This window comes from Pseudopipra pipra, unplaced genomic scaffold (assembly GCF_036250125.1).
Source record: "Pseudopipra pipra isolate bDixPip1 unplaced genomic scaffold, bDixPip1.hap1 HAP1_SCAFFOLD_614, whole genome shotgun sequence".
Lineage (NCBI taxonomy): Eukaryota > Metazoa > Chordata > Aves > Passeriformes > Pipridae > Pseudopipra > Pseudopipra pipra.
This window is the reverse complement of record NW_026991104.1, coordinates 1-20,972: the sequence shown is the minus strand read 5'-3', so window position 1 is coordinate 20,972 and position 20,972 is coordinate 1. Positions and strand designations below refer to the sequence as shown.

General features: G+C 64.3%; 3 protein-coding genes across 6 annotated transcripts; all 3 read left to right on the top strand.

The window, feature by feature from the left end:
* Positions 1 to 2,835: 2,835 nt before the first annotated feature.
* Positions 2,836 to 5,946, top strand: TRMT112 (tRNA methyltransferase activator subunit 11-2). 2 transcript variants are annotated; one of them, XM_064643757.1, is made up of 4 exons: positions 2,837 to 2,970; positions 3,837 to 3,937; positions 5,526 to 5,618; positions 5,708 to 5,946. In XM_064643757.1, exons 1-4 carry the CDS (start codon positions 2,889 to 2,891, stop codon positions 5,807 to 5,809), a joined length of 378 nt encoding a protein of 125 aa, XP_064499827.1. In that variant the 5' UTR covers positions 2,837 to 2,888; the 3' UTR covers positions 5,810 to 5,946. The 2 variants fall into 2 exon arrangements, with proteins under 2 accessions (XP_064499828.1, XP_064499827.1); XM_064643758.1 differs by lacking the exon at positions 3,837 to 3,937 and having other exon boundaries at positions 2,836 to 2,969.
* Positions 5,947 to 6,960: 1,014 nt separating this feature from the next.
* On the top strand, positions 6,961 to 10,799 carry BANF1 (BAF nuclear assembly factor 1). Of its 3 annotated transcripts, none has more exons than XM_064643760.1 (3): positions 6,961 to 7,092; positions 8,641 to 8,771; positions 10,308 to 10,799. In XM_064643760.1, the coding sequence occupies exons 2-3, from the start codon at positions 8,646 to 8,648 to the stop codon at positions 10,452 to 10,454; spliced, it is 273 nt and encodes a 90-aa protein (XP_064499830.1). In that variant the 5' UTR covers positions 6,961 to 7,092; positions 8,641 to 8,645; the 3' UTR covers positions 10,455 to 10,799. The 3 variants fall into 3 exon arrangements, with proteins under 3 accessions (XP_064499830.1, XP_064499831.1, XP_064499833.1); XM_064643761.1 differs by lacking the exon at positions 6,961 to 7,092 and adding an exon at positions 7,147 to 7,210; XM_064643763.1 differs by lacking the exon at positions 6,961 to 7,092 and adding an exon at positions 7,163 to 7,182.
* A 1,671-nt stretch (positions 10,800 to 12,470) lies between these two features.
* MUS81 (MUS81 structure-specific endonuclease subunit) lies at positions 12,471 to 20,815 on the top strand (the record flags this gene model as incomplete). Its single annotated transcript, XM_064643759.1, is given in 13 exon segments — positions 12,471 to 12,648; positions 12,650 to 12,733; positions 14,633 to 14,756; positions 15,434 to 15,501; positions 15,625 to 15,693; positions 16,107 to 16,178; positions 16,283 to 16,370; positions 16,892 to 17,175; positions 17,668 to 17,789; positions 19,622 to 19,658; positions 19,660 to 19,689; positions 19,691 to 19,742; positions 20,605 to 20,815. Coding segments are annotated over 13 exon segments (1,325 nt in total), but the record flags the coding sequence as incomplete, so codon positions are not given.
* Positions 20,816 to 20,972: the final 157 nt, after the last annotated feature.

Genomic DNA, 20,972 nt, shown 5'->3' with positions numbered 1-20,972 from the left:
TCAGCACCCCGTTTGTCTCCCCTAGGCCGTATTTGGGGGTTCCCCCCCCCTGCTGACCCCCTTCTCTCCCTCAGTGGCAGGTGCTGGAGCTGTGCCGGGCCCTGGGCGGGCTGCGGGGGGGGGGAGCGGTCGCTGTCGCTGGGCGGGGCCGAGGTGCTGCCGGCGGGCGGGGCCGTGGCCGTCCTGCGCCACTGGGACCAGAACGAGCGATTCCTGCTGGTGCTCAACCCCCGCGGGGAGCCCCTGGCCCGGGTCAGCCTCCCCCAGGCCCTGCTGCCCCCCAGGGCCACCCTGCGCCTCAGCACCCACCGCGGCGGCCCCCAGAGCTCCCAGGTGGAGCTGGGTCAGCTGCAGCTGCAGCCCTACGAGGGGGTCCTGCTCAGCTTCCCCTACGACGCGTAGGGGACCCCCCCTTGGCACCCCGAAAATGCCTCACGCGCCCCCACCCCCCACCCAGCAGCACAAAACTGCCTTGCTGAACCCACCCACCACCCCCCCCAGCACCCCAAAAGGGCATCGACACCCCCCCCAGCACCCCAAAAGGGCATCGACACACCCCCCCCCCCCCCGGAGCACCCACGGATCAGGGAGACCCCAAAAGGGCATCGACACCCCCCCTCCGAGCACCCACGGATCAGGGGGACCCCAAAAGGGCATCGACACCCCCACCCCAGCACCCACAGATCAGGGGGACCCCAAAAGGGCATCGACACACCCCCCCCAATCACCCATGGATCAGGGGGACCCCAAAAGGGCATCTACCCCTCCCAGCACCCCAAAAGGGCATCAACACCCCCCTCTGAGCACCCACGGATCAGGGGGACCCCAAAAGGGCATCGACACCCCCCCCAGCACCCCAAAAGGGCATCGACACCCCCCAGCACCCACAGATCAGGGGAATCCGAAAACTGCATCGACACCCCCCCCGAGCACCCACAGATCAGGGGGACCCCAAAAGGGCATCAACACCCCCTCCCAGCACCCTCAGAAAAGGGGGACCCCAAAACTGCATCGACACCCCCCCCCGAGCACCCACAGAACAGGAGGACCCCAAAAGGGCATCAACAGCCCCCCCAAGCACCCACAGAAGAAGGGGACCCCAAAACTGCATCGACACCCCCCCAGCACCCCAAAAGAGCATCAACACCCCACCCAAGCACCCACAGATCAGGGGGACCCCAAAATTGCATCACCACACCTCTCCAGCACCCACAGAAAAGGGGGGACCCCAAAACTGCATCGGAGGGACCCCGAAAGGGCATCGACACCCCCCCCAGCACCCACAGAACAGGGGGGACACCCCCTCGAGAGTCCAAAACTGCACCCACACCCCCCCCATCAGCCCCCCAAAAGTTCATCGATGCCTTTCAACACCCCCAGACCAGGGGGATCCCCCCCCAGAACCCCAAAATTACAACCAGTCCCCCCAGATGTGGATCAACATCCCCCCCCAGCACCCCCAGAATAGAGGAACTCCCCCCAGGACCCCCAAAACTGCACCAAGCCCCCCCCTCAGAGCCTTGGGAGTCCCCCCAGGACCCCCAAAACTGCACCAAGTCCCCCCCCAGAGCCTTGGGGGCCCCCCCACATGTGGCCTTACACACACCCCCCCCCCGTGCCCCCAGTTTGGGGGGTGGGTCCAACCCCCCCCTCTTCCTCTTTCATTTTTTTTGGGGGGGGTCTCTTTATTTCTCCCCTCCCTGAGGACCAATTTTGGGGCTGCTCTGAGATTTTGGGGTTCCTTTCCTCCCACACATTCCGTTTTGGGGGGATCCTTGGAAGATTTGGGGTCCTGGGGGTTTAGGGGGGGTCCTTTCATGTCCCTTGGGGGGTGTTGGGGTGTCCCCCCCCCCAGTTGTTGAATAAATGAGCTGCATTTGTGCCCCCGTTTTTGGGTCTGTTTGGGGGGGTCTGAGTGCCCCCCTCCAGGGTTTGGGGGGGTCGCTGAGCCCTGAGAGATCCCTAAAATGGGGGGGGGGGGGGATTTGGGGGGGCAGAGAGAGAGGGAAGAGTTGGGGGGTCAGCAGAAGGAATTGGGGGGGGTTAATTAGGGGGTAAAATGGGGGGGTTAATTAGGGGGTAAAATGGGGGGGGCAGGGAGGTAAAACTGGGGTAAAAGGAGGTAAAATTGGGGGGGTGGGGGTAAAATGGGAAGGGGGGAAAGATTTGGGGTTCACGGGGAGAAAACAAGGGGGGGAATCGAAATTGGGGTAAGAGAGTAAAATTTGGGGTTTGGGGGTAAAAATTGGAAGTATGGGGGAGAAATAGGGGTGTGGGGGGGAAAATTGGAGTATGGGAGGGTAAAAGGGGAGGTGGGGAGAGATTTGGGGTTCACCGGGAAAGAACCCGGGGGGAAAAATTGAAAATGGGGGTCCAGGGGGTAAAAGGGGGGGGGGGGGGGAAAGATTTGAAATTCGTGGGGAAAAAAAAGGGGAGGAAATTGGGGTTCGGGGGGGGGGTAGAATGGGGGGGAGGGGCTGCTCATTGAGGGGGCGGGGGGGCAAAATTGGGGTGTAAATGGGGGGGCAAAACGGGGGGGGCGGGGGAGTAAAACGGGGGTGGGTGGGAAAGATTTGGGATTTTTTTTTTAGGGTTTCTTAGTATTTTTTCTTAGGATAAAAAAAGGAGGGTGGAAGTTGAAACGTGGGGAAGGGGCGTAAAATGGAGGGTCGGGGGTCGTGTTGGGGTCCGGGGGGAAAAGGGGGGGGCAGAGGGATAAAAGGGGGGGCGGGGAAAGATTTGGGGTTCAGGAGGCCCCGCCCCTTGCCCTGAGCCCCGCCCCTTCCCTGTGGCCCCGCCCCTTGGTGGCCCCGCCCCTTGGTTGCCCCGCCCCTTGGTTGCCCCGGTAACGCCCGCTCACTTCCGGGAAGGGCCGCGGCGGGGCCGCCATGAAGCTCCTGACCCACAACCTGCTGAGCTCCCACGTGCCGGGGCTGCGGCCCGGGGGGGGCTTCCCGCTCAAGATAGAGGTGAGGGGAGGCTTCTGCTTGAAAATAGGGACATGGAGGGTCTTCCCGTTAAAAATAGGGGCATGGGGGGCTTCCCCCTCAAGATAGAGGTGAGGGGGGGCTGCCCCTCGGAAATTGGGATACGGGGGGGCTGCCCGTGAAAAATAGGGGCATGGGGGGCTCCCCGCTGGAGATAGAGGTGAGGGGGGGCTGCCCCTTGGAAATTGGGATACGGGGGGGCTTCCCCTTGGAAATTCGGATACGGGGGGGCTGCCCGTGAAAAATAGGGGCATGGGGGGCTTCCCGCTGGAGATAGAGGTGAGGGGGGGCTTCTACTTGAAAATAGGGACATGGAGGGTCTTCCCGTTAAAAATAGGGGCATGGGGGGCTTCCCCCTCAAGATAGAGGTGAGGGGGAGGCTGCCCCTTGGAAATTGGGATACGGGGGGGCTGCCCTTTGGAAATTCGGATACGGGGGGGCTGCCCGTGAAAAATAGGGGCATGGGGGGCTTCCCGCTGGAGACAGAGGTGAGGGGGGGCTGCCCCTTGGAAATTGGGATACAGGGGGGGTCTTCCCCTTGGAAACAGGGGCATAGGGGGGTCTTCCCGTTAAAAATAGGGGCATGGGGGGCTCCCCGCTGGAGATAGAGGTGAGGGGGGGCTTCCCCTTGGAAGTAGAGCTTTGGGGGGCTTTCTCTTGAAAATAGGGGCATGGGGGCCTTCTCCTTGAAAACAGGGGTATGGGGGGGCTTCCCGTTAAAAATAGGGATATGAGGGGGCTTCCCCTTGAAAATAGAGGTACGGGGGGGCTTCCCGTTAAAAATAGGGGCGGAGGGAGCCCCCCCCATTCCCGTTCTCCCCGTTAATCCCCCCGTTAACCCCCCCATGGCCGCCGAGGTTCGGGTCCGGCCCGTCCCGTTCAACGCCGCCTTCGTGTCCCGGTTGGTGCCGCGGCTGCGCTGGGACGCGCTCAGGGAGGCGGCCGAGAGTGTGAGAGGGGGTTTGGGGGGCTTTGGGGGGGTCTGGGGGGAGGCTGGGGAGCTGGGACGCGCTCAGGGAGGCGGCCGAGAGTGTGAGAGGGGTTTGGGGGGGTCTGGGGGCTTTGGGGGGGGTCTGGGGGCTTTGGGGGGGTCTGGGGGGCTGGGACGCGCTCAGGGAGGCGGCCGAGAGTGTGAGAGGGGTTTGGGGGGGTCTGGGGGGCTTTGGGAGGATCTGGAGGCTTTGGGGGGTCTGGGATGCACTCAGGGAGGCGACCGAGAGTGTGAGGAGGGGTTTGGGGGGGATCTGAGGGGGCTTTGGGGGGATCTGGGAGGTTTTGGGGGGGTCTGGAAGGCTCCAAGGGGGACCCGGGGGGCACTGGGGGGGGTCTGGGGGGCTGGGACGCACTCAGGGAGGCGGCCGAGAGTGTGAGGAGGGGGCTTTGGGGAGCTGGGGGGCTTTGGGAGGGGATCAGGGGGGCTTTGGGGGGCTCCAGGGGGGATCTGGGACTCACTGGGACAGGGTCTGGGGGGCTGGGACGCGCTCAGGGAGGCAGCTGAGAATGTGAGGAGGGGGCTTTGGGGGGGTCTGGGAGGCTTTGGGGGGGCTGGGAGGGCTTTGAGGGGGTCAGGGGGGACTTTGGGGGGGGCAGGGGGGGCTCCAGGGGTCTGGGATGTGCTCAGAGAGGAGGCTGAGAGTGTGAGGAGGGGGCTTTGGGGGGATCTGGGAGGCTTTGGGGGGGATTTGGGGGGCTCCAGGGTCTGGGATGTGCTCAAGGAGGGGCCAAGAGCATGGGAGGGCTTTGGGAGGGTCTGGGGGGCTTTGGGGGGGGGGCTGGGGGGCTCCAGAGGGGGTCTGGGGGCCTTTGGGGGTGTCTCAGATTGAGGTTCTCGGTGTAGGGGGACCCTTGGGTTTGGGGGGTCCCAGTTGGGGTTCTCTGGGTTTGGGGATTCTCAGGTTTTATTTGGGGGGGTCCCAGTTGGGGGTCCCTGGGTTTGGGGGATTCTCAGGTTTGGGGGTCCCAGTTGGGGTTCTCTGGTTTGGGGGGTCCCAGTTGGGGGTCCTTGGGTTTAGGGGGTCCCAGTTGGGGTTCTCTGGGTTTGGGGGATTCTCAGGTTTTGGGGGTCCCAGTTGGGGTTCTCTGGATTTGGGGGATTCTCAGGATTTGGGGGTCCCAGTTGGGGGTCCTTGGGTTTAGGGGGTGCCAGTTGGGGTTCCTGGGTTTGGGGGGTTCTCAGGTTTTGGGGGGGTCCCAGTTGGGGGTCCCTGGGTTTGGAGGGTCCCAGTTGGGGGTCCCTGGGTTTGGGGGATTCTCAGGTTTTGGGGGTCCCAGTTGGGGGTCCCTGGGTTTGGGGGGTTCTCGGGTTTTGGGGGGTCCCAGTTGGGGGTCCCTGGGTTTGGGGGGTTCTCGGGTTTTGGGGGGTCCCAGTTGGGGGTCCCTGGGTTTGGTGTGTCCATGTCTCCAGGAGGGATCCCAAGGAAGGGCTGTTTTGAGGAGGGGGGGAATTCTGGGGGTCTCCCCCCCCCCCCAGGACAGGGAGCCCATTTTGGGGGTCCCCCAGCCCCCCTTAACCCCCTTTTTTCCCCCCTCCCCCCAAAGTTGGGGCACCCCTCGGAGCTGCCCCCCGAACCCGCCCCCGACTACGAGGGGGACGAGGAGTTCCTGCGCCGCGTTCACCACGTGCTGCTGGAGGTCAGGGGGGGCCCCAAACCCCGGGGGGGGTCCCCAGAGCTGGGGGGAGCCCCCCCTGACCCCCCTGTGCCCCCCCTGTGTCCCCCCAGGTGGAGGTGCTGGAGGGGGCCCTGCAGTGCCCGGACTCGGGGCGGCGCTTCCCCATCTCCAAAGGGATCCCCAACATGCTGCTGAGCGAGGACGAGCCCTGAGGGGGGGCCCCCAATTTATGGGGGGGGCCCCAATTTATGGGGGGGGTCCCCAGAGGACTGGGGGGCCTCCCCCAGAGCGGGATTGAGGCGTTGGAACCCCCCCCAAATAAAAGAGTTGTTTTATTTGTGTGGAAGAATCCTGAATTTTATTTATGTGGAAGAATCTCAGATTTTATTCGTGTGGGAAAATCCTGCATTTTATTTATGTGGAAGAATCTCAGATTTTATTCGTGTGGAAGAATCCCAAATTTTATTCGTGTGGAAGAATCCCGAATTTTATTTGTGTGGAAGAATCCCGAATTTTATTTGTGTGGAAGAATCTCGAATTTTATTTGTGTGGAAGAATCCCAAATTTTATTCGTGTGGAAGAATCCCGAATTTTATTCGTGTGGAAGAATCCCGAATTCTCAGGGTGTCGCCCCAAAAATGGGGAGGAAGGGGAATGGGGGGTGTTTCCAAAGTTGGGAGGGGGGTAAAAAGGGAGCCCCTGATGGGGGGGGAGCCCCAATTCCTCCTCCCTCCCCCCAAAAGCTGCTGTTAAAGCACCAACTGGCGGTGGGGGTGTGGCCTGATCGATCTCATTTGCATACGGGGCGGGGCTACACCAATCACAACACATATATGCAAATTATGTCTAAATTTGCATATAGGGCGGGGTTCGACGTGATTTGCATAATGGGCGTGTCTTGTATGATAATTAGGCTGCTTTATGATGTCATCCATATTCATGAGAGGGCGGGGCTGGCCACGCCCGTTCTGCTCATCCCTCCCTGTAATTCCCAAATTCACCTCGAGCCCGCCTCCACCTGGATTTTGAGGCGTTTTGGTTCAATTTGACGATTTTATTGTGGAGTTTTGAGCCTTTTCCTGCTTTTTCCACCCCAAATCTTTCCTCCCCCCAAATCCCCCTTCTTTGTCCCGGTTCCCTACTTTTTGTCCCCAAATCCATTTTATGCCCCCAAATCTCTTCCTTTGGCCCTGAATTTTTTCCATTTTGCCCCCGAATTTATCCCGGAGCACCCGGAAGCCTTTTCCAGGCACCCGGAGCCCTTTTCCGGGTATCCCGGAGCACCTGGAGGCCCCTGGAGGACTCTCTGCTCTCTATGACCCCGCCCGCGGCCAGAGCGTCCCCCCCCCCCCCCAGCGCGGCCTCCATCCTCGATGGTTCCTGGCGGCGGGAAGTGGCGTCAGGGGTGGGCGCCGCCGGAAGTGACGTCAGTGCGCAGCGGCGGAGGCGGCGGCGGAGGCCTGAGGCGGGAGCGGCGGTTGGAGCCGAGGGGACGGTGAGGGGGGACGGGGGGGGACCCTGAGGGGACCCTGAGGGGACTAGAGGGGGTCTGAGGGGACGAGGAGGAGACTGAGGGGATCGGGAGGTATCTGAGGGGACCGTGTGGGGAAGAGGTGTGAGGGGATCGTGAGGAGCGGGGGGGGGGACGACAATGAAGGGTCTGAGGGGGCGGGGAGGGGTTTGAGGGGATCGTGAAGGGTTGGGAAAGCTGGAGGGGGGCGGGAGGGGGGAGGAGGAGGGGAGGGTACCCGGGGGAGGCGGAGGGGACAATGAGGGGCTTGAGGAGATGGGGAGCGGCAGGGGGGGGACACTGAGAGGGCGTGGGGGACTGTGAGGGGTATGGGGGGAACGAGAGGGGTCAGGGGCAACAAGGGGGGTCGTGAGGGGGGCGTGGGGGGACTGTGAGGGGTATAGGGGGAATGAGAGGGGTCGGGGGGCAACGGGGAGGCCCTGAGGGGGGCGTGGGGGACTGTGAGGGGTATAGGGGGAATGAGAGGGGTCAGGGGGCAACAAGGGGGGTCGTGAGGGGGCCCCTGAGGGGCTTGAGGGGACAGGGAGGGAAGAAGGGGGAGTAGAGGGGGGCGTGAGGGGCCCGTGAAGGGTGAGGGGGGACAGGGAGGGGATGGGGAGGTGGCTTTGTCGTCGGCCTGTCCCCCTGTGTCTCCTCCCCACCCCCATCCCTGTCCCCAAACTGCCCCCGTGTCCTCACAGGTTCCTCGTCCTCCCCAGCTCTATCTCCATCCTCGTGTCACCAGAGTGTCCCCACAACCCCCCAGCTCTGTCCCCATGTCCCCAAACTGTCCCCATGTCCCCACAGGTTCCTCGTCCTCCCCAGCTCTGCTCCATCCTGTGTCACCACAGTGTCCCCAGGACCCCCCAGCTCTGTCCCCATGTCCCCAAACTGTCCCCATGTCCCCACAGGTCCCTCGTCCTCCCCAACTCTGTCTCCATCCCTGTGTCACCACAGTGTCCCCAGGACCCCCCAGCTCTGTCCTCATGTCCCCAAACTGTCCCCGTGTCCCCGCATTGTCTCCCTGTCCTTTACCTTGTCCTGCTGTCCCACGCTGCCCCTGTGTCCCTGTCCCCCCCCGGGTTGTCCTCGTGCCCCCACCCCGATCTGAGCTGGCATCCCCACACTGTCCCCTGTCCTTCATCCTGTCCACATGTCCCCACACTGTCCCCATGTCCTTCTCCCTGTCTCCATATCTCCACACTGTCCCCTGTCCCTCTCCCTGTCCCCTGTCCTTCACCCTGTACCTGTCCCCATGTCCCCACACTGTTCTCATGTCCTTCACCCTGTCTCTGTGTCCCCACACTGTCCCCTGTCCCTCTCCCTGTCCCCTGTCCTTCACCCTGTCCCCAAACTGTTCCTGTGTCACTGTCCCCGTGTCCCCCACTCTGCCCCACGTCCCTGTGCCCCCCTTGTCTCTCTCTCGGTCTGCACATCCCCTCCCTGTCCCCTGCCTGTCCCCTGAGTGTCCCCACTGTCCCCACTGTCCCCTGAGTGTCCCCACTGTCCCCTGAGTGTCCCCCCTGTCCCCAGGCGCCATGTCCTCCACGTCACAGAAGCACCGGGACTTCGTGGCGGAGCCCATGGGGGAGAAGCCGGTGGGGACGTTGGCCGGGATCGGGGACGTGCTGGGCAGGAAGCTGGAGGAGAAGGGATTCGACAAGGTGGGGACACTGGGGACACCTGGGGACACCTGGGGACATCCCTGGGGATATTGGGGACACCTGGGGACATCTGGGGACATCCTTGGGGACATCTGGGGACACCTGGGGACGTTGGCCGGGATCAGGGATGTGCTGGGCAGGAAGCTGGAGGAGAAGGGATTCGACAAGGTGGGGACACTGGGGACACCTGGGGACACCTGGGGACATCCCTGGGGATATTGGGGACACCTGGGGACATCCCTGGGGACACTGGGGTTGGGATCGGGGACGTGCTGGGCAGGAAGCTGGAGGAGAAGGGATTCGACAAGGTGGGGACACTGGGGACACCTGGGGACATCTGGGGACATCCCTGAGGACACCTGGGGACGTCCCTGGGGACACTGGGGTCGGGATCAGGGATGTGCTGGGCAGGAAGCTGGAGGAGAAGGGATTCGACAAGGTGGGGACACCTGGGGACATCCCTGGGGATATTGGGGACATCTGGGGACATCCCTGGGGACACCTGGGGACATCTGGGGACATCCCTGGGGACACCTGGGGACGTTGGCCGGGATCGGGGACGTGCTGGGCAGGAAGCTGGAGGAGAAGGGATTTGACAAGGTGGGGACACCTGGGGACATCACTGGGGACATCCCTGGGGACACTGGGGACACCTGGGGGCATTCTCAGGGCTTGGGGACACCTGAGGACGTCCCTGGAGGTTTGGGGACACTTGGGAACACTGGGGTCAGGATCAGGGACATGCTGGGCAGGAAGCTGCAGGAGAAGGGATTCGACAAGGTGGGGACACCTGGGGACATCCCTGGGGATAGTGGGGACACCTGGGGACATCTGGGGACATCCCTGGGGACACCTGGGGGCATTCTCAGGGCTTGGGGACACCTGCGGGACATCCCTGGGGATATTGGGGACACCTGAGGACATCCCTGGGGATATTGGGGGACACCTGTGGAAGGGCTTTGACAAGGTCGGGGACACCTGGGGACATCCCTAGGGATACTGGGGACACCTGGGGACATCCCTGGGGATATTGGGGACACCCGGGGACATCCCTGGGGGGTTGGAAAACAGGATCCCCTTGGGGACACTGGGGACCACCCACAGGGACCCCTTGGTGACACGAGGGGGTGCAGAACCCCCCTGGGAACACGGGGGTGTCCCCCACCCCCCCCGGTGACCCCCCCAGTGTCCCCCCACAGAACCTGGGGGCAGTTCCTGGTGCTCCGTAAGGACGAGGAGCCATTGGAGACCCAGGGATGGGGTGGGAAAGGAGCCCCTCAGGGACACTGGGGGGGGGTCAGTGACCCCTGGGGGTGTCCCCTGTCCCCTGGTGACCCCCCCAGTGACCCCCCCAGTGTCCCCCCCCCAGAACCTGGGGCAGTTCCTGGTGCTCCGTCAGGACGAGGAGCCGTCGGAGACCCGGGGATGGGGTGGGAAAGGAGCCCCTCAGGGACACTGGGGGGGTGTCAGTGACCCCTGGGGGTGTCCCCTGTCCCCTGGTGACCCCCCTGGGTGACCCCCCTGTCCCCCCCCCAGGCCTACGTGGTGCTGGGGCAGTTCCTGGTGCTCCGCAAGGACGAGGAGCTGTTCCGGGAGTGGCTGAAGGAAACGTGCGGAGCCAACGCCAAACAGAGCCGGGACTGCTCGGGCTGCCTGAGGGAGTGGTGTGACGCCTTCCTCTGAGCCCCCCACCCGGCCAAGGGCACCCCTCACACCCCCCCCGGGCACCCCAAAATCCCCCCCAGCTTCCCCTGGCACCCCAAACCCTCCCCCCGGCCCCACAAACCTCCCCAAAGGCACCTCCAGAACTCTACCCGGCCAATTCCGGCCGCCGGACACACCCAGGGCCAGTGGGAGCCCCTCAGAGGGGCTGGGGGCTCTTCTGAGTACCCCAAAACCATCTGTGGGGACCCCCAAAACCCCTCTGGGTAACCCAAAACCCCCCCCTGCACCCCAAAAGTCACCCCTGGCACCCCAAACCCCTCCCCAACCCATCTGCAGAACTCCCAGGGAACTCCAACTGCCGGACACACCCAGGGGCAGTGGGAGCCCCCCCCGAGGGGCTGGGGGATCCTCTGAGTCCCCAAAACCACCCCTGGGGACCCCCAAACTCCTCCAGATACCCCAAAGCCACCGGGAACCCCAAACCCCCACAGCACCCCCAAACTCCTGGCGAATTCCAGCTGCCAGACACAGCCAGGGGCAGGGGGACCCCTCCCCTGGGGACCCCAAAACCACCCCTGGGGACCCCAAAACCACCTCTGGAGACCCCAAAACCACCCTTGGGTACCCCAAAACCACCTCTGGGTACCCCCAAAACCACCTCTGGGGACCCCAAAACCACCCCTGGGGACCCCAAAACCAGCTCTGGGGACGCAAAAAACCAGCTCTGGGTCCCCAAAACCACCTCTGGGGACCCCAAACCCCCCCTGGGGACACAAAACCAGCTCTGGGGTCCCCAGAACCACACCCTGGAGACCCCAGAACCACCCCTGGAGACCCCAAATCCTCCAGGAGCCCCCAAAGCCCCCCCAGGAGGCAGCAATAGGTTCCACTGAGACCCCCCTGGGACCCCCTGGATGGGTTGGGGCCTCCCCTGGGTACCCCAAAAACCAGCTCTGGGGACCCCCAAACCCTCCCTTGCACCCCAAAACCCCCCCAGCCCCCCCCTGGCACCCCCCCTCCTGTGCCCTGGGCCCCTTCCCCCCTCAACCTGTGTGACCCCCCAACTAGTGCTGCCCTCCCCCTCCCAGTCCAATTTGGGGTGTCCCCCCCCCCCCCAGGGTGCTGCTCCTCCCCTATGACCCCAAAACCCCCCGGGAGGGGGGTCCCACCTCCCTCTCCCCCCACCCTGGGGGGGGATTTTGGGGTGCCCCCCCCTCCAACAGGGGGATCTGTGTTATTTTGGGGTGCCCCCCCCGGGGGATTGGTGTTATTTTGGGAGGTGTGTCCCCCCCCCCCAACAGGGGAGTCTGTGTTATTTAGGGGGTGTCCCCTCGTCTCCTCCCCCCTGGTTTGTTTTTAAAAGGATTTTCTAAACAATAAAGGTTTTGCTGTGCTGGAAAAACGGCCCCTCCTGCCCTGGGGGGGGGAATTTGGGGGGATTTATCCCCCCCCCCGGAGTATTTTGGGGACTCGAGGGGAAGTTTCACCCATCCAAGGATTTGGGGAGAGGATTTACCCTCCACAGAAAGATTTGGGGGGGTGGGAGGAGGATTTAAACTCCCCACGGGGGATTTGGGGTTTGGGGGTGGTTTTTAACCCCCCGGGGAGGATTTTGGGGGGACAATTCATGCCCATTCAGGAGGATTTGCGGGGCTTGGGAGGAGGTTTGTGGGCGGTTTTGAGGACCCCCCTTCCCCGGGAGGATTTGGGAGGAGATTTGGGGGGCTGGGAGGAGGTTGGGGGGGTTTTGGGGACCCCCCCCCTCCCCTGGGAGGATTTGGGGGGCTGGGAGGAGGTTGGGGGGGTTTTGGGGCCCCCCCCCTCCCCTGGGAGGATTTGGGGGGCTGGGAGGAGGTTGGGGGGGTTTTGGGCCCCCCCCCCTCCCCTGGGAGGATTTGGGGGGCTCGGGCAGCCCAGAGCAGCCGCGGGTCCTCCAGAGCAGACAAGTTGATCCTCCGGGCTGCCCAGAGCGGCCTCGCGCCCCCTCCCTTCCCCGAGCAGACGAGTTGATCCTCCGGGCGGCCCAGAGCGGTCTGGCGGAGTCCTCCAGAGCAGACGAGTCTCGGTCCCCGGAGCGGCGGGCGCGGGCCAGAGCGGCGCCGCGGGGCAGTGGCGGGAACATTCGATCATGGCCGCCGCCGCCTCCCCCACAGCGGACCCTCCCCGGGACGCCCCGCGGGGTCCTCCCCGGCGCCGCCGCCGCCCCCGCGGCCCCCCCCAACCCCCTGTTCGCCCGATGGCTCCGGGAGTGGCGGGACGAGGCCCAGGGCACGTGGGCGAGGGGCACCTACGAGAGGGTGGGTGTGGGGAAGGGGTCCCAGGGGTGTTTGAGGGGGGTCTGGGGGGGTCCCCCAGCTGGATTTGGGGCGTCCTCAGGCGCGTTTTGGGGTCCCTGGCTACTGATTTGGGTGGGTCCCCGGGTGGGTTTTGGGGTCCCCGGGTGACCTTGGGGGTCCACAGGTAGATTTTGAAGTCCCCGGGTCGGTTTGGGGAACCCCAGGGAGGTTTTCGGGGTCCCTGGCTGGGTTTTGGGGTCCTCAGGGGGATGATTTCGGGGTCCTCTGGGTGGGTTTGGGAGATCTCAGGTGGATTTTAAGCCCCTATGAGCAGTTTCTGGGGACCCTGCGGGGATGATTTTTGGCTCCCCAGGTGTATTTTGTCTCCCCAGGTGTATATTTTGGCTGCCCAGGTGTCCCTGGAGTTCCCAGGTGTATATTTTGGGTTCCCAGGTGTATATTTTGGCTCCCCAGGTATACATTTTGGGCCCCCGGGTGTACATTTTGACTCCCCAGGTGTCCCTGGAGTTCTCAGGTGTATATTTGGCTCCCCAGGTGTCCCTGGTGTTCCCAGGTGTACATTTTGGCTCCCCAGGTGTATTTTGACTCCCCAGGTATATTTTGGCTCCCCAGGTGTACATTTTGGCTCCCCAGGTGTATATTTTGGGTTCCCAGGTGTACATTTTGTTCCCCAGGTGTACATTTTGGCTCCCAGGTGTACATTTTGGCTCCCCATGTGTGTATTTTGTCTCCCCAGGTGTATATTTTGGATGCCCAGGTGTCCCTGGAGTTCCCAGGTGTACATTTTGGCTCCCCAGGTGTATTGTGGCTGCCCAGGTGTCCCTGGAGTTCCCAAGTGTATATTTTGGCTGCCCAGGTGTATATTTTGGGTTCCCAGGTCTATATTTTGGGCCCCCAGGTTGTATTTTGACTCCCCAGGTGTCCCTGGAGTTCCCAGGTGTACATTTTGGCTCCCCAGGTGTATTTTGGCTCCCCAGCTGTATATTTTTGTTCCCCAGGTGTACATTTTGGCTCCCCAGGTGGATTTTGGCTGCCCAGGTGTCCCTGGAGTTCCCAGGTGTACATTTTGGGCCCCCAGGTATATTTTGGCTCCCCAGGTGTATTTTGGCTCCCCAGGTGTACATTTTGGCTCCCCAGGTGGATTTTGGCTGCCCAGGTGTCCCTGGAGTTCCCAGGTGTACATTTTAACTCCCCAGGTGTACCTTTTGGCTTCCCAGGTGTATATTTTTGTTCCCCAGGTATATTTTGGGTTCCCAGGTGTATATTTTGGCTGCCCAGGTGTATATTTTGGCTGCCCAGGTGTATATTTTGGGCCCCCAGGTTGTATTTTGGCTGCCCAGGTGTCCCTGGAGTTCCCAGGTGTACATTTTGGCTCCCCAGGTGTATATTTTGGCTCCCCAGGTGTATTTTGACTCCCCAGGTGTACATTTTGGCTCCCCAGGTGTACATTTTGGCTCCCCAGGTGTATTTTGGCTCCCCAGGTGTACATTTTGGGCCCCCAAGTGTATTTTGACTCCCCAGGTGTATTTTGACTCCCCAGGTGTACATTTTGGCTCCCCAGGTGTACATTTTGGGCCCCCAGGTGTGTATTTTGGGTTCCCAGGTGTATTTTGGGTTCCCAGGTGTCCCTGGAGTCCCCAGATGTATATTTTGGGTTCCCAGGTGTGTATTTTGGGTTCCCAGGTGTATATTTTGGGCCCCCAGGTTGTATTTTGGCTGCCCAGGTGTCCCTGGAGTCCCCAGATGTATATTTTGGGTTCCCAGGTGTGTATTTTGGGTTCCCAGGTGTGTATTTTGGGTTCCCAGGTGTCCCTGGAGTCCCCAGATGTATATTTTGGGCCCCCAGGTGTATATTTTGGGTTCCCAGGTGTCCATGTGGATCCGTTTCCCCCGTTCCAGGCCCTGCGCTCGCTGTCTCGGTTCCCGCTCCGGCTCCGCTCCGGCCAATCCGCCGCCATCCTGCAGCACTTTGGCCCCGCCCTCTGCCAGCGCCTCGACCAACGGCTGCGCCAGCACCGCATCGGTGGGCGGGGCTTGGCACGGGGGGGCGGGGCTCGGTCTGAGGGGTGGGGAGGGGGCGGGGCTTTGGGCAGGGCCAACATGGAGGGTGGGCGGGGCTCTGGGCTTGACAGCACGACAGTGGGTGTGGCTTCAGGAAGGGGGCGTGGCCAACATCATGCAGGTGGGCAGGGCTTTGATCAGGGGGTGGAGCCTGATGTGGGGTGGGGCTCTCACTGCACTGGTGGGTGGGGTCAAAGAGGGGCGTGGCTTGAGGGTGGCACCGCCCCTCCATTGCCCCACCCACATCTGCAGGAGGAGGGAGGGGCGGGGCATGTGAGAAGGCGTGGTCTCGAGTCAAGGGGCGTGGCCTCAAGGTGGGCTGTGGTGGGGGGCTCCCAGTCTGCAGGGGCAGAGGGGGCGTGGCCTTTCAAGAGGGGGCGTGGCTAAAGAGCCTGGGCCTGAGAGAGGGGGTGTGGTCTGCACTGGGTGGGTGGGGTCAATGTGGGCGTGGCCTCAGCAGATTCTGCTGCTCTGCAGGCCCTGTGAGGGGTGGGGTCAGGGAGGGAGTGGGGCTTTAGTGGTGGGTGGGGCCTCCGGGTGGGCGGGGCCAGGGCAGCTACAGGTGCAATGAGGCTGATTTGCATACTGATCTGCATGCCCATTTACATGCTCATTTGCATACTCATTTGCATACCCCAGAGCAAGGCCTCCCCCCAACTCCTCCCCCGGAGGGGCGGGACCCGGAGCCCCTCCCGGCTCCGCCCAAAGTGAGTCTCCTCATCTCCCCTCCCCCACCCCAGCCACATCTGACCCCCTCGTGTGGGGGAGGGGCACGGGGGGGTCTCCAGGATCCCCCCCCAATTTCTGACTCCGCCCCTTTCTCCCCCCAGCGCCGCCCCCGCGAGTTCCGGCCCCTCCCCCGCTCGGGGGCTCACACCCTGCTGGTGGTCCTGGGGCAGGTGAGGGGGAGGGGCCACACCTGGGGGAGGGGGAGGTGCCACAATTGTGGGAGGGGCTGTCCCTGGAGGGGAGGGGCCACACTTGGGATGGGGGAGGGGCCACACCTGGGGGAGGCGCCACAATTGAGGGATGGGAGGGGCTGTCTCCGGAGGGGAGGGGCCGCACCTGAGGGTGGGGGAGGGGTTACACTCGGGGGAGGGGCCACCCCTGGGGTTGGGGAGAGGCTACACCCAGGGGGGAGGGGCCACAATTGTGGGAGGAGCTTTCCCTGGAGGGGAGGGGCCACACCTGAGGATATGGAAGAGGCTCCACCCAGGGGGAGGGGGCCACAATTGTGGGAGGGCCTGTCCCTGGAGGGGAGGGGCCTGGACCCCTGGGCCCCCCCCTTCCTCACCCAAAGCTCCGCCCCCAGAGCCCAGAGCCCCTCCCAGAGGCGGAGCTTCTGCGCCAGGCCCGGCCCCTCTGCGACCACCCCCCCAGCGCGGTGAGGACCCCCCACACCCCCAGACCTGCCCTGACCCCCCCCCTCCACCCACGGGACCCCCTGGGGGTGACAGGGGGTGACCCCCTGTGTCCCCTCCCCCTCAGGGGGCTCTGGCTGCCCTCCTGCGCCGGGACCTGCTGCAGCGGAGCGGCCACCCCCCCCGGTATGCCCGGACCCCCGGGACCCCCCTGAGCCCCCCAACACCTCCCTGAGCCCCCCGGGATCTCCTTGAGCCCCCTGGGACCCCTCTGAACCCCCCGGGATCTCCCTGAGCCCCCCGGGACCCCTCTGAGCCCCCCGGGACCTCCCTGAACCCCCCGGAATCTCCCTGAGCCCCCCAGGACCCCTCTGAGCCCCCCGGGATCTCCCTGAGCTCCTCAGGACCCTCCCTGAGCTCCCCAGGACCTCCCCAAACCCCCTGGGATCTCCCTGAGCCCCCTGGGACCCTCCTAAACCCTCTGGGACCCCCTTGAGCTCCCTGGGACCCCCCTGAGCTCCCCAGGACCTCCCCAAAACCCCTGGGACCCCTCTGAGCCCCCCGGGACCCCCCTGAACCCCCTGGGACCCCCTGAACCCCCCAGGACCCCCCTGAGCTCCTTCGGACCCCCCTGAACCCCCCAGGACCCCCCTGAACCCCTCAGGACCCCCCTGACCCCCCCCAATTCCTCCCGGGACCCCCTTGAACCCCCTGGGACCCCCCCTGAGGCCCCCAGGACTCCCCTGGACCCCCGTGGGACCCCTCAGGTCTCTCCAGAACCCCCTCGGGACTCCCCAGGTCACCCCCCCGGGACCCTCCAGACCCTCCATGACCCCCCCCCGTGTCCCCCCCCAGGTTCTCCAGCTGACCCCCCGAGGTCACATCCTCGCCCAGCGATTGGCTGCAGCGCCGCAGGCCCCGCCCCCTGAAGCCCCGCCCTCCGAGGCTCCGCCCCCCGGCCGGCCGTGCCGCGAGCGCCCCCTGGCGGGGCAGGAGGAGAACTGCGCCCCCGACCCCCCCGTGAGTCACTTTTGGGGGGGTCTGGGGGGGTCAGAGACACCCGAGGGGGGGTCACAGACAGTTGGGGGAGGTCATGGGGGTGTTGGGGGGGTCACAGAGATCCAGGAAGTTTGGGGGGCTCACAGGGGTTTGGGGGGGTCACAGGGGTTTGGGGGGGTCACAGACATTTTGGGGGGGTCATGGGGGTGTTGGGGGGTCACAGAGATCCAGGAAGTTTGGGGGGGTCACAGGGGTTTGGGGGGGGTCACAGGGGTTTGGGGGGGTCACAGACATTTTGGGGGGGTCACAGACATTTTGGGGGGGTCATGGGGGTGTTGGGGGGGTCACAGAGATCCAGGAGGTTTGGGGGGAGGAGTCACAGGGGTTTGGGGGGGTCACAGACATTTTGGGGGGGTCACAGACACCTGGGAGGGTTTGGGGGGGGTCACATCTGGGGTCAGAGACTTTTGGGGGCTTCAGATATAGTTGGGGGGGCTCGAGGGGGGGTCACAGACCCCTAGGTGCCCCCTGAGGGCGAATTTGGGCCCCCCCAGGTGTGACCCCGAGCAGGAGTTCGAGCTGAGACCCGGCGAGTTCGACATCGTCCTGTGCGCCGACGTCACCGAGGCCAACGGGTGCCTGTCCCCCCCCATCACTGCCACCCCCCTGTCACTGCCACCCCCCTGTCACTGTCACCCTCCATGTCCCCTCCATGTCCCTGTTTCACCCCTTAGCACTGTCCCCCCCCCCATGTCCCTGTCACCCTCCATGTCACCCCCAATGTCCCTGTCCCCCCCTTAGCACGGTCACCCTTCCATGTCCCTGTCACCCCCCATGTCCCTGTCACCCCCCCATGTCCCTGTCACCCCCCATGTCCCTGTTTCACCCCCATGTCCCTGTCACCCCCGCATGTCCCTCCCATGTCCCTGTCACCCCCCCATGTCCCTGTCACCCCCCATGTCCCTGTCACCCTCCATGTCCCCTCCATGTCCCTGTTTCACCCCCATGTCCCTGTCACACCCCCATGTCCCTGTCACCCCCTATGCCCCCCCAATGTCACTGTCCCCCCCATGTCCCTGTTCCCCTCATGTCCCTGTCCCACCCCCATGTCCATGTCACCCCCCCCATGTCCCCTCCATATCCCTGTCACCCCCTATGTCCCCCCAATGTCACTGTCCCCCCCCATAGCAATGTCACCCCCTTCGTGTCCCTGTCCCACTCCTATGTCCCTGTCACCCCCCCATGTCCCTCCCATGTCCCTGTCCCACCCCCATGTCCCTGTCACCCTCCATGTCCCTGTCACCCCCCATGTCCCCCCCATGTCACTGTCACTGTCCCCCCATAGCAATGTCACCCCCTTCGTGTCCCTGTCCCACTCCTATGTCCCTATCACCCTCCATGTCCCCTCCATGTCCCTGTCACCCCTCCATGTCCCCTCCATGTCACTGTCACCCCCCCATGTCCCCCCCAATGTCCTTGTCACCCCCCATGTCCCCCCATGTCCCTATCACCCTCCATGTCCCCCCCATGTCCCTGTCACCCCCCATGTCCCCCCAGTGTCACTGTCCCCCCCATAGCAATGTCACCCCCTTTCGTGTCCCTGTCCCACCCCCATGTCCCTGTCACCCCTCCATGTCCTCTCCATGTCCCTGTCACCCCCCATGTCCCCCCAGTGTCACTGTCCCCCCCATAGCAATGTCACCCCCTTCGTGTCCCTGTCCCACTCCCATGTCCCTGTCCCCACCCTGTCATTGTCATCCTCTATGTCCCCTCCATGTCCCTGTCCCACCCAGTGACGTGTGTCCCCCCCCATGTCCCAGTGTCCCTGTGTCCTTCCCCCAGTGATGTGTCCCCCCCAATGTCCCCCCCCAGATGTGTCCCCGTGTCCCTCCCCCAGTGACGTGTCCCCCCCAGTGACGTGTCCCCCCCGATGTGTCCCCAATTTCCCCCCCTGTGACGTGTCCCCCCCCATGACATGTCCCCGTGTCCCCCCGTGACGTGTCCCCCCCTATGTCCCCCCCAATGTGTCCTCTCCCAATGTCCCCCCATGACGTGTCCCCCCCAGTGTCCCCCCCCAATGTGTCCCCCCCAGTCCTCCCCCGTGATGTGTCCCCGTGTCCCCCCCCGATGTGTCCCCATGTCCCCCCTGTGACGTGTCCCCCCCAATGTCCCCCCGATGTGTCCCCCCCCAATGTCCCCCCATGACGTGTCCCCCGTGTCCCCCCGTGACGTGTCCCCCCCCTATGTGTCCCCCCGATGTGTCCCCCCCAATGTCCCCCCCCATGACGTGTCCCCCCCAGTGTCCCCCCGTGACTGTCCCTGTGTCCCCCCCCGATGTGTTCCCCCCAGTCCCCCCCATGACATGTCCCCGTGTCACCCCCAATGTCCCCCCCCGATATTTCCCCCTCGATGTGTCCCCGTGTCCCCCCCAATGTCCCCCCCCTGACGTGTCCCCGTGTCCCCCGAGGCCCCGGGGGGGGGTCCCAGCCCTGCTCAGGGCTCGGGGGGGTCCCGGTGCTGCTGCGGCGCCTCCAACGTCGGGGACTTCCTGTGGGTGGCCCGGGAGAAGGACCCGCCCACAGGTGGGTGTGGCCAAGGGAAGGGGTGGGGCCAAGGGAGGGACCTGTCCATGTATGGGTGTGGCCAAGGGAAAGGGGTGGGGCCAAGGGAGGGACCTGCCCATAGATGGGTGTGGCTAAGCGAAGGGGTGGGGCCAAGGGAGGGACCTGCCCATAGATGGGTGTGGTCAAGAGAAAGGGATGCAGCCAAGGGAGAGGGATCTGTCCACAGGTGGGTGTGGCCAAGGAAAGGGTGGGGCCGAGGGTGATGGGTGGGGCTGGGGCAGGGCAGCAGCAGATGTGGGGTGGGGAGGGGGTGGAGCCTGGTGGGGTGGGGTGGGAGCAGGGTCTGACCACACCCCCAGAGCACAACAACCAATAGCTGGGCTGGGTGTGCCTGGGGGGCGTGGCCATGTCCAGGCTCCTCCCACATGGAACTGGGTGTGGTGGTGGGTGGGTGGAGCCAAGATCAATGGGTGTGTCTGTGGGCGGGACCAGGGTTGATGGGCGTGTCTGGGGCAGGGCCAGGATCAATGGGTGTGTCTGTGGGTGGGGCCAGGGTTGGTGGGCGTGCCTGTGGGCGGGGCCCACGATCGATGCACATGCCTGGGGGGTGTGTCCAGGTGCTGCCACCTGGAGTGGTGGGTGTGTCCCTTGGGGGTGGGGCCAGGGGTTGATTCCACCCCGGAAGTGACCTCAGGGAGGGTCCCGGTGCTGACTCCACCCCCCCAGAGCAGTGGGTGTGGCCAGCACCAAACCACACCTTCATGGTGGGTGGGGCCTGGCGATGGCTCCGCCCCTAGCACAGCCCAGTCTGAGCTCTGGGGTGTGGCCTGTGGGTGTGGCCTGTGAGGTGGGCGTGACCAGGCGTGGCCCCGCCCCCAGGCCGCGCCCCCCCGGGAGCTGGTCCTGGACGTGGTGGTGGAGCGGAAATCGGCGGCAGATTTGGGGAACAGCCTCCGGGACGGGCGGTACCGGGAGCAGAAGGTGGGACTGGGGACACTGGGAAGGACTGGGAGGGGACTGGGCGGGACAAAGAGCAACTGGGATGGAGTGGGAAGGCGCTGGGATGGAGCTGGAGGGGACTGGGAGAGACCAGGAGAGTGCTGGGAGGGGTTGAGGGGGGACTGGGATGGACTGGGGGGGACTGGGAGAGACCAGGAGAGTGCTGGGAGGGGTTGAGGGGGGACTGGGATGGACTGGGGGGACTGGGAGAGACCAGGAGAGTGCTGGGAGGGGTTGAGGGGGGACTGGGATGGA

Bases quoted from the DNA above. Each gene is read 5' to 3' on its own strand.
- TRMT112 (XM_064643757.1), top strand. From the start codon at position 2,889: ATGAAGCTCCTGACCCACAACCTGCTGAGCTCCCACGTGCCGGGGCTG. The intron at 2,971-3,836 runs TGAGGGGAGGCT...ACCCCCCCATGG, and splicing joins CTTCCCGCTCAAGATAGAGG to CCGCCGAGGTTCGGGTCCGG. The intron at 3,938-5,525 runs GTGAGAGGGGGT...CTCCCCCCAAAG, and splicing joins TCAGGGAGGCGGCCGAGAGT to TTGGGGCACCCCTCGGAGCT.
- BANF1 (XM_064643760.1), top strand. From the start codon at position 8,646: ATGTCCTCCACGTCACAGAAGCACCGGGACTTCGTGGCGGAGCCCATG. The intron at 8,772-10,307 runs GTGGGGACACTG...TCCCCCCCCCAG, and splicing joins AGGAGAAGGGATTCGACAAG to GCCTACGTGGTGCTGGGGCA.